The 12107-nt window shown below is 40.0% G+C and overlaps 1 protein-coding gene across 1 annotated transcript in view; it reads left to right on the top strand.

Annotated features, from left to right (window-relative positions):
- Nucleotides 1–2774: 2774 nt before the first annotated feature.
- The window catches only part of CDHR5 (cadherin related family member 5), a 53676-nt gene continuing 44343 nt past the window's right edge, over nucleotides 2775–12107 (top strand). Inside the window, exons 1-2 of the mRNA XM_089523429.1 lie at nucleotides 2775–2853; nucleotides 4323–4504. Coding sequence (XP_089379555.1) covers nucleotides 2775–2853; nucleotides 4323–4504 — 261 coding nt within the window. The remainder of the gene's footprint in view (nucleotides 2854–4322; nucleotides 4505–12107) is intronic.

Here is a 12107-nt window from a genome sequence, read left to right as displayed (position 1 = left end):
CTGTTAAGACAAGGGTGAGAAATTCCTGGCCATTCAGATGTTTTGTGCTCCAGCAGGATTGTGGGAGCTGCAGACTAATCTCCCAAGTGGACTGCAAAAAAATCCAAAACTGATTGGACAAGCTGATCATGGCAGACTCCCTGTAAAACTGCTTACCTTAACCCTATCCAGAAAAGTTCTGACCAGTTCCTTAGGCCATAGATAGGGTTAAATTAAGCAGTTTTATCTGGGGTCAAAGAAGCTGAGTGCTATTGGGCTCTAAAAGCCCTCACCCTAATCTAATAGCAAGTCAGCAAATGCCTATGATTTATGCTCTCCCTGTATATTTGTAGACACACACAAATATTCCATGGCAACACTGGTCTGTCACAACAAGGATTCAGAGAGCCAGCATGGTGCAGTGGTTAGAGCATAGAACTCCAACTCTGCAGATTCTGGAGATCAGGGTTTGACTCCCGGCATGGCCATGGAGACCCATTGGGTGGCTTTGGGTGAGTCACACACTCTCAGCCCTAGAAAACCTCATGATAGGTTTGTTTGTTTGTTTATGGTATTTATACCCCGCCATTCAGCGCTAAAGGTTTGCTTAAGGTTTCAATACGTTGTAAATGACTTGATGGTACACAACAAACAAATAACTAGGATTTTACCCTGCCCAAACCTGGCACTCTCCAGATGCATTGGACTACAGTGTCTATCATCCTCACTGAGCAGTTCACTAATCATGTTGGCAGGGAGAGATGGAAACTGTAGTTTACCATATCTGGAGGTTGTCAGGTTGAGAAGGTTACAGTCATTTGCCAATGTTTATTACAAAATGTGCTCTAAAACTTTAAGATGCTGGCACATTATGAAAGACTCTGGTGTAAGTTGCAACAAAGGGGTGCCACATGTTAAAGCCTAACTACAAAGCACTAACAAAAATTTCCCATAGAAAAATGGTTTATTATGAGGAGTGTGGAATCTCCAGACAAGGAGGATATTCTGCCATGGTGGATGATCACAAGCAGTGTCAAAATGACCCTTAGATGTTATTCTATGAGCCTTTCTAAAGAAGCTGTTTGCGTCCCTTACAAACATTCCACCCCTGAACTTCAAAGCACTTTATAGCTGTTAAATTTTTAAGATGCAGATACAAATTTAGAATCTCGGCCCAAGAATTTTATTTTGAAATAAACTTGAAACTACAAGAAAACAGGACATCCACAACGGAACTGAAGAAATTAAGAAACTCGGTTATTCTTATTCTGTCATGGCCTCTTATTATTATGGAAAAACTGGAGTAAAATGGAGCTCAACTTCTAATGACAGACTGTATATATAAAGTTATACAACACATATAAGGGCTGGGAGAGGGACATTCATAGTCCCTTCTGCTTCAGAATTTTCAAAAACGTCTGAAATATTGACGTTTCTCTCCCCCTCCCTCTTGCTGGAAATTCTTTGCGTTAGTCTCATAGGTGAATGCAATTTCTCAATGGCAAGGCAAAACCACTCTGTGTATGCCCAGAGTTCTTTTTATTTTTATTGGTAATTCTTAAATCCCAGGGTAAATTGGGGTTGTAAAACCTCCCCAAATCTCTTTAAGTGATATCCTAGTATCTGATTGACTTTCCACTGTAATTTGGAATTACGGAATTACTGCAGAAATAATCCAGTTTGAAACCACTTTGACTGCTTTGGCTCAGTGCTAGGGAATCCCGGTAACTGTAGTTTATTGTGGCACCAGAGCTCTCTGATAGAGAAACCTAGGTGTCTCATAAACTACAGTTCCCAGAATTTCCTAGTATTAAGCCAGGGCGGTTAAAGTGATTTCAAACTGGATAATTTCTGCAGTGTGTTTTGGACAATTGTTTGAATATTTGAAATATTCTGATAGTCAAGCCAGACATATTAACGGGTGGATGCTGGACAGCTCACTAAGTTCTGTTCAGCACCATCCATTCCCATTTGTTTCTAGCCAAGGGCAGCTAATCACAAAGATCACCATCATAAATGCATGTACCGGGGAGTAGGTCCCTTTGAATACAGTGGAGCTTACCATGAAGTAGACATATGGAGCAGCCAGAACTGCAAAGCCCATCTCTCACAGAGCAAAGCCAAAATGCACCATTCCCAACACAAGCCAAGTCACATGTTTCACAACCGCTCTTTCACATCTCTCTTAAATGGCAAACAAAATACAATATAGTTGGCCCTCCATATCCATGGATTTTTTTAATCCACAGATTCAAGCATCCATGGCTTGAAAATATTTTTAAAAATATATAAAATCCAAAAACAAATCTTGATTTTGCCATTTTATATAAGGGAGGCCATTTTACTATCCTTTGTATTTAATGGGACTTGAAGAGCCACAGATTTTGTTATCCGCAAGTGGTCCTGGAACCCAACTCCAGTGGATACCGAGGGCCCACTGTAATAACAAAATAAACATCGATCACTCTTTTGTGATACCCAGAGTCTGTTGCCTGAGGCAGCCACCTCACTATGTTTAATAGTAGAGCTGGCCCTGCCTGTATAATATGGAAATAATCCTGTCTCCCAAGGTAAGACAAACTGCTTATCGCAGAGCCATTCAGCAACCACTGACAGTAAATAAGTCATAAATAAGTGAATCAATAAACCAGGATGCAAAGGTTAAACTACTTTGTCAGCAAAATGCCATTTGCAGCATTATTTCCTCATGTAAGGGTGAAAGGAAGATTCATGATGACAATAAATGAAGAAAACTAGATGATCTGCTTTGCTTGGATTTTCCCCGTATGAATCTGATGGCTCTTTTCATTCACTTCTGCACCTATGTGTTCTTTGTCCTAGTAACAGTACTGCATGCTCAGGAACTGAATGAATGTAAGTATTTTGGGGGAATAAGAATCAATACTTTGACAGAATTCTCTTTTTAAAAAAACAACAACAGAAAAGGATTAGTTGTTTAGTTATATCAACAGAACAAAAGACATGGGTACTTTCAATATGTAGCATTAACTTATAGATGATTATTTGGAACTGAAATCTCAGAGTCTAGTGGAGTTTACTCTTCTGTAAGCATGAATAGAAGCAGAGCAAAAATGCCGAAGTACCCTGTATATTGCAAGTGTATGCCTGGGGAAGAATCTTTATAGTGTTTCTAAAAGCTCATGACATTTTTTCAGCAGATCATTGAACTGCCAGATTAACAATATTTCAAATCTTTTAAGCTGCTAGACGTAATAGTACTAGTACTAAAAATGAACAGTTTCATAAATAGAATTTACTTTATAATAATTAATTAGATAATTCAAATAATTAATTTTGAATTAACTATCTGAATGGGAATAATTTTACATTATCTCCAGAAAAAGAAATTCAGTCTCTAAATTTATCATGGACTTGGTTTAGTGTGTACACTTGGCAAAGACAGACGCAAAGATTCTGAACAATGAAAAGGCCAAACATTGACATGTCCCAAGTTTAGATATCAGATAAAAATATTATTGTTTAGAAGCATGACTTGCATACCATATCATGTTATATTAACTGTCCTATGAGGCACTTGACTCTTACTTGTTACAAATAGGATATCACAATAAAGTATAAACCACTAGTAATCAGTTCAACTCATAGGGGGTGAGGCGGGGTGCAGGGAGTGCAGATCATACGAGGTGACACCCTAAGAAGAGATGACACCACTGCTCCTCAAATATCTGTTTTTGGGCAGAAACAGACTGTAGCATTTGCCTGTATCCCATTAAAATGTTGAAAAGACCGTGCGAGCGAATTACGATTTATAAGTAACATTAGTACAAAAAACATTATTTAAGGAGCATTAAAGATGGGCCCATAGAGGCGCCATTGTCACATGCGAGGGGCGGTGCTTTTAGATGCCCCTCGCACATGATGAGGGCGTCAAAATGGCAGCGCCCTATACAGATGGGCACCGCCATTTTGACGTGACAGATGCCTAGCGTCTGCACGTAGCAGTGCAGTTGTGGCGCTGCAAGGGCACCATTTGCGCCTTGCGGCATCATAACTGCACCGCAAGAAGAACCCACTTTTTGTGGGTTCTTTTTGCTGCGCGGAAGTGCCGCGTGGTTTGTCCACTATGGCTCCTTCACGCAGCAAACAAGGGCAGCAGCAGACTGCCCTTTTGGGTGGTCTGTAATGCACCAAAGATTCTGTATAGTGTGGTATGGGAAGAAGACAATGGAGGGTGACACCGTGAGTTACCACACCGGGTGACGCCAACTTTGGTGATACCACTGCTCATAGTGACAGATTTTATGGTTTCTATTGAATAAGTATGTTCACAGGGATACAATGTTTCCTTTTCCCCCCACTAGATTGTTCTGTGGAGAATCCCAACCCAAGTATTGAGGAGAACAATGATCCTGGTATTGTGGTTGCCAACATTACAACAGCAGTTGGTGTCACAGTAACAATTGACCCACAATCAACAATGAACCCACATTGGTTTGAGATAAATGGCTCACAACTTATCCTGAATCATTCAGTGGATTATGAGGTAAATGACTGGAAAAGTTGAATAAACCTGACTGGGGATTAATGGCATAGTAAGACTAGTTAGGCCTTTATCCAGAAAATCATTGTATGTGTGCCCAATATAAAGACTATGAAGTGGGAGTGAATCAATACAGTACAGCCAAAGTCTAAATACACCTAGGCAAATGTAGTAAAGTATAGGCTTGTCAGAGTGAAAACTGGAGACAGCTCCTTCACCTGTAAGGGTTGTGCTGCAGAAGGAATTTGAGCAAGTATTGCTTTTCATGTATGCAGGGAACAAGCAACACTTGCTAAAATTCCCTCTTCTACCCAGCTATTAAGGGGTCAGGGGGCATCTCCAGTTTTCACAGTGGCAACTGTAAGTTATTCAGTAGTTATAACATTAATACTGAATGAAATTTGAAAATGAGTTGGGCTTCTTTTATCAATTATCCAAGTGATTTTGTACTTTAAGTGTAGTTTTACTTCTGTAAATTGGGTAGAAAACTGTCATTCCACCACCCCTCTCCTTATAACTCTAAAAGTAAATGAACAACTGACTTTCATTTTTGAGAAGGAAATAGAAAGTTTTGGGCAGCAAGTGCAGTCCTTTCAATAGTGATTAGACCTTGGTGGACTGGGAGTGGCGCTGAGAAGGTGCAGAGCGCTCTCTCTGTTGCTCTGTCTCACTCTGTGCTGTCTTCAAGCAACAGTTGGCCCTGGCCTCCAGATATGAAATGGTGGAAACATCCTGCTCCAGGCAGCAATATTTATTTATTTATTTTGGTGTATTCCCAGGGAACTCGAAGAATATCCCCACATGCCTCATGTGACCACAGTCTGAGGTGGCACCTATTCCCATAAAGAGTCCCCTGCCCCATTACAAACTTTGAGGCCAGAATTCTTATTTGCAGCTCAGTGCTACAGCTATAGCTAAAGGGTGGCAAAATGAAGACATTGAACCCCAAATAAGAATTCTGCTCCTCAAAATGTTTAGCCGCCTTGTGTCCCATGGTTGAGAAAAAGGTCAGATAACAACAAACAAACAAACAAACAACATTTCTTCAGTCCTTAAATATCTACCACAGAATTAGCTTAATACATCAGCTGAGAATTTAGAAATCCAATTTAACCATTCAAACAAAAAGGCCAGGCAAAGTTCAAACAAAGATTATGAGAGTTGTAGGTGCAAACAATTTTCAGTGTCTCAGTATCTGCAGTGACAAAGTAACTTTGTTTAAAAATGCATTTGTTATTTGGAACTGAATTCAAACTTTCTTCTTGATAAATATGCCTATGATTAAACTGCAAGAAAACTTTACATCTCTCATGGGACTCAAAGTTTGTGAAACCTACATGTAAATTATTATTTTCCCCATTTTTATTGGCTGGGCTCCCAGGAACTATTTTTGGCATATTCAAGGTTTTATTTGCACCCAGTGTTGTTTTTCTTTGATTTTTTTTTTTTTTTTGAGCCACAAATGCACTCATATTTTTGAATGTCTACAAAAGGGGAACAAAATGTGGGTTCAGATACACAGACCACCCCCCCTCCCCTTGATTGTGTAGATTGAGTCCTGTTGTAATTTTGGAAGCAACCATATTTTCAAGAAGAGTAGTATCCACCCACCCACCCATTGATTCTTAATTTATATCCTCCCTTCCTCCTGATATGGGACCCACATTTAAACCATATTATCACATGAAATGAAATGGATGGTACAAGAACTGAGAAGATGGAAATTCAGATAAAACGTGTACTTTGCAGACTCCTAAAAAAACACCAAGTGAAATAATGTTTTCTTTTGATATCAGCCAAGGAGCACCACTTTAAAATAAGTCACAATGTACGTACATAGCGTCCACATGTCGCGTTGTGCTTGTCTGTCGGTGCCTCCTTTTCTGCCGGCGGGAAGCCGCAGTGGATAAACCACGCGGTTTCCTGTCAGCCAAAAAAAGAACCCGCAAAAAGCGGGTTCTTTTTGCGGTGCCTGAGTGTGCCAATGGTGCACTCGTGATGTCACAAGTGCAACGCGACGTGCGGACGCTATGCATCCATCACATAGTAATGGCAGAGCCTGTGTAGACAGGGCACCACCATTTTGACGCCGCCAGTACGTACTAGGGTTAGGGAGCGTCTGCATGGTGCACGCTCGCTAACCCTAGTACCACCGCCGCCATGCCACATTTTGCCCGTCTGTAACGGGCCAATGGCTGTTTTCTCAATACAGTATTTTTCATTGCCTGTAGTTCAACCTTCTGTATTTTCAGCCTCATCCCAGGCACTCACTGCCAACTCTTTGAAGTGAAAATAATTCTTCTATTTACTTACCTGTCACCAACTGAAGGTAGCCCTGATAGGACTTTTAATGATGAAAAGCAAACTTGGGAGGCTGTAGATCTGAGAAGACAAGTAAAGGGGATGTCATGCACTCGTGCTCCAATCGCTGGCAGAACAGTGTCAGAAACATGACTAAATAGCTATCATGGACAAGTTATGGATGAGTAAATCTAGGCAAATATTCTGTATTCATGATTGCTATGTAGTTACGACTGTGACACTATTGTCACAGTTGTAACTTCCCCCCAACCTACTTTACCAGGCAACAGCTGCATCTGAAAAAGGAGTTCCATTTTGCTGATCATGCCAAGGGAGAATGTTTCCATCAGGTTTGGAGGGGGTTAGGCCAGAAGAGGTTATCTAGTTAAGTATATTGAACTAAGTAGCTGATGTAGCTGATGTAGAACATGGGCCAGCATCTTTACAAATGCTATTTGGTCATCTCAGGGTTTAGGGTGGAGGTTTTTGGCAGAAAACTGCATGGGTCTTAGTTTGGGCTATGAGCATGTTCTATGTATGGGCCACACCATATTATAGCTATGGGGAAAGGCAAAATGGGGGCACTGCCCCCACACCATAAGAATTCTGCCCCTATGAAATTTTACTTCAGCCCACAAATTTCTACCATTGAAGTAAGTTAAACTTTACTTGAGCATTCAGATGTAATTTAGATATCCAAAGAAAAGGAACAGGCAAATTTACCAAAGGAACACAAACACAGAAAATGCAGGAACCCTAGGTGTGAACAACTTGTAGCACTAGAAATTTGGGTACTATAGGAACAATCAAATAGTTTGGTTGTTTCATGGCTGTCCATCCAAAGAAGCACATGAAGGGACGCCCAGGCCTTAAATAGTCTACCACTCGGTTCCCATCATGTACATGTTCAGGGACCCTGTGCTCTATGCAAATACTCCTGGTTTCCGAACATGGAGGCCGTCACAAGAATGCCCTGCTTTGCAACATTTGTCACTATGCTGGTCCTGGCACTAATTTAATCACATGTTGTTTGTTACATGGTTGCATGGCAAACCACCCCTGCTTAAATTCCTTCTTCTACACAACCATTAAAGATATAAGAACCCTCTCCAGTTTTCAGTCTGGCAATCCTACTTTTTCTCTTTTCCCACTGTAGATGGGTAGCCAGATGCTGCCTGTCTGGGCCTCCTTCAATGTCCCTTGGCTACCAATTGGTCATGGGAGTGTACCCTAGAGTTGAAAAGGATTGTTGTGTTGGAGTGGAGGTATGCTGGCATAGTGTGATGCTGTAGCAGTCTGATGTAGGATCTCAGTCACAGAGTCCTGAAAAATTTAAAAGCTCACTGACTATTTTGTGAAATTGTTGTTGGCCTATTTAGGGGATTTGGTTTTTGACATGTTTCAAACAAACAGGACATTGCTACATAACAAATCAGGCCATTGGTTCATTCCAGTATTTTAGACATTGGTTGCGCAAGTTTTCAAACTGGCTTCAAGCTTCCCAGCCCAATCTGGAAATGCCGAAGATTCTTAATGCAAAGCAAATGCTTATTCATGATTTCCAATGCTTTTAGTATGTAGGGGCTTTGTTACTCATTTATAATATCTAGTTTGTCCCTTAAAGAGCTGGGTAGGCAGACAATATTTGCATTGAGCAATAGTATAGACTGAGACCAGCTTCTGTGTCATCTTGACAGGGAAGTAATGGCTATTAATTTGAAAATTACATGAATTTTCAGATATGGGGACTGAACTGTCTTTAAGATGCTCTCTCATCATCTATGTTAAACTCCTCTCCCATGGTTTATATTCATATCTTGTTGCTGTTAACTTGGAACTGAGAAAAAATTACTGGTATTTGCAAGTCAAATTGACATGCTGGTTAATGCAGTTTTTACCGTGAGTCAGTCTATTCCATTTTATGTAAAAACTTCTCAAAAGCTCAGGAATAAAAACCATCTTAGCAAAGCTTAGAATAAATAATATTATTTATTGAAGGTGTTCTAGATTGCCCCATTTTAACAAATCAGGACAAACAACCACATTTAATACACTAACAGTTCAAGCTATGTACAATCCTTTATAGCAGACATTATTGTCATGCGTAGCTGGAGACATTTTGTGCAGTCAAAAAATAAAATATGCAATAGGAAACAGGTTTCTATGCAGAAATATAGGCTTTAATCACAAACAAGTTTAATTTCTTAAAACAAATGGAGGAGAAAAAAGATTAATAAGCAGAAAATTAAAATATCTAATGTAATAATGTGAAGTCGAAGGCTTTCACGGCCAGCATCCATAGTTTTTTGTGGGTTTTTGGGGCTATGAGGCTGTGTTCTAGAGGAGTTCATTCTTTCTTTGATTTTTTTCTATGAAGTTAGATGAGTCCTTGATATATTGTGTGTGTGTGGGGTGTGTGTGTGTGTGCCCTATATGTGTTTGTAATTGTGTGGCCAGAAACTTGGCCAAGTCCAATGTGGGAGATCAAATAGCACTCACTGTGGGTGGGAATGGAATGGAATCCTTGTAGATCTTTCGAAGTCCATACAGTCTTGGTAGGAGAGCCTCAGATTTGCATAAACTCTGAACTGAGGAGTTTTTGATCAAGGTGTTCATTTTCCTGGTGATTTTGTTGGTCGGGTCTTGTTTCAGTTTTTTGTATATTACATGAATCAAGGAACATAAGAGACACTGCAGATTAGATCAGCCAAAAAATCAGCAATAGCAGAACACGTTATAAACCATTCTGGGCATAAAGTGCTGTTTGAAAACACTGAAATTCTGCACTATGCCAAGAACTATCAGGTCAGAATGCATAAGGAAACCACTGAAATCCATAAACACCTAGACAACTTCAACAAGAAAGTAGAAAGCCTTAAAGTAAACAAGGTGTGGGTACCAGTCCTGAAAATCACCAAAATCAAGACCCAGCAAATGCAAATGAAAACCACTCAGGGTGAGGGAGGTTTCCCAGCACACAATGGATCATTAATTAAATAGACCCCCTGAGTCCTTGATATTCAACAACAGAAAAATACACAAATTAACATGTAAATCACTTCCTCTCAACCAACAGTATATATACTCCACTCTCTTCCATGCCAGCATTCTCTGGAGATGCCAGCCACAGTTGGTGGTGAAATGTCAAGAATAAACTCTTCTAGAACACAGTCTCATAGCCCAAAAAACACCAAAAAATCTACTGTTATATTCCATTAACAATATGATGTAACTTTATAATAAAGCATACTGGGAACAACTACTTGATTGCTGTATCTCTGACCAAGTGCATAAATAGGCAATGCACTTTATTTGTGCATAAATATCTAGCTGCTTTGGGTCCAACTTTGTTGCTGGAGGCATTGTCAGTTACTGTACATCCAGCACCCCTTTTGTACTGTGACTGCAAGGATCATTGGCACATTAAAAGTCCGTTTTTTTCTTTACCAGATTTAATAATGACTTTCACTATTACACAAACTTTGTCAATGCTGGTTCAGTACACCATGCCATCAAACCTCAGGGTTAATGCCAATGTATCTTCAGTCAATATTTCAGTAAGGCAGTCTCTGTTACTTAGGACGATATCACATGGGAGGAATGTCTCCCAATTTTGAAAAAAAAGAATGTAGGGCCAATTCAAAAATGAACGCTATTACGCAAATGGTTGTCAAACACACAGAAGAACACAGCGCCCACCCCAAAGCCAAAGTAGTGCAAATTCAAAATAAGTTATCATATGATTGCATTCGGGATAGCACTGGATTATAATTCCAATTTCAGTCATGTGATAATGACCTTACTATGATGTCAGGAAAAATAATGTATGGGGTGTATTCACACTGCTGAAATAAAGCAGTTTCGCACAACTTTAACTGGAATTAAACCAGTTTGGCACAACTTTAACTCTGGAATTCTGGGATTTGTAGTTTTGTGAACTATTTATTATTTTCTGTCAGAGTGCTCTGGTGCTGCCACAAACTACAGATCTATAGTATTGAGCTACAGCAGTTAAAGTGGTATCAAACTGTATAATTTCTGCAGTGTAGCAACAGCCTCATAATGATAGGCAGAGCTGTGGGGAGTGCCTCTTGGTGCCAGACCTTTGACTCCTTGTGCAGTAAGGTGGGGAGTGGGTGGGGGGTAGAATAAACTGTGTTATAAACCAGGAAAGACTTACCTTCTTCCCCTGTTATCTTTAGTCACTGGAGAACAGACTTAAAACTAGGAAACTTGTTGCATGGAATTGAGCCTGTTATCTGCAGTCTAGGAAGCTGCTGCAGAGAAGAAAGTGGCATTTTGCAGGACAGGGTTACTCAGATGTAATGCCTATTGCATTCAGTAAATTACAATTTATCTTATACACATTTATTTCATAGTAAATTGCACTGAACTTAATGGTTTTTATTTCTGAGTGCACATGCACTGTAAGTTCAGTGAATTTATGCAATATTAAAAAAAACTATAAACCAAATATGGTTCTAGGCCAATTGTGGGATCCCTGAGGCTACTGTAAAACCAGAAAAAGATACTGGAACCCCTCATTTTAAGTTATTTTCTTTATTGTTGCTAAGGGAGGGAAGAACCAGACATCCTCCTCTCAGTTATAATGATCCATCCTGTACAGTATATGGAAAATATGTAGAAATGGAACATACTGCTATTTTATATCTTAGCTGGTATGTAAACATTGAATGAATTGTCAATAACAGCAATGCGGTTCTTCCATTTGCAATCAGGATGTCAGTGCGCTTTTCAAAATGCAGATGTATGTATACTGGGAGGATGCATTGTGGGTGCTCATCCAGTGAACATGTGCTCCAGTGTTGCCAACAAGCCTCGTAGATTTTTCCCGGAATGTTTTACCAAAATCCCAAATCCCTGGAATTCCCCAATATTTACCATAATATTCAGTCAAAATCCCCGGAAAGAAATTAATCAGTTTCCCTGGATTCCAGGGAATTCCCCAGAAATTGGCAACACTGATGTGCTCCCTCAATATGGCAGTGCAGCATTCATTTTCCTTGTCTGGGACTGTAAGTTAGCAGAGTATTTGTGGGATGGATGGATATGAAATGCTAAGATCTCCCTGCAAATGCCCTGTTACCCAAGAAAAGGTGGGGGGACTGGGGTCCTCACCAAATCTGTCAATGTTATTTTAAATGTTGGGGAAATTAGCTTTGCAAGGGGCTGGGTAACCGTTAGGACCATTTGCATCTATACAGGTAATAACTGAGGAAGGTTTGGGTGAATTAAGAGGGTTTTATTTAGAAAAATGCAGAGTACAATCACACCCACACAGGAC

This window comes from Sceloporus occidentalis, unplaced genomic scaffold (assembly GCF_023333645.1).
Source record: "Sceloporus occidentalis isolate IW3139 unplaced genomic scaffold, rSceOcc1.0.p SCAF_4, whole genome shotgun sequence".
In the NCBI taxonomy this organism is placed as follows: domain Eukaryota; kingdom Metazoa; phylum Chordata; class Lepidosauria; order Squamata; family Phrynosomatidae; genus Sceloporus; species Sceloporus occidentalis.
Note: the sequence above shows the minus strand (reverse complement) of the source record. Positions and strands in the feature narration are given on the sequence as shown.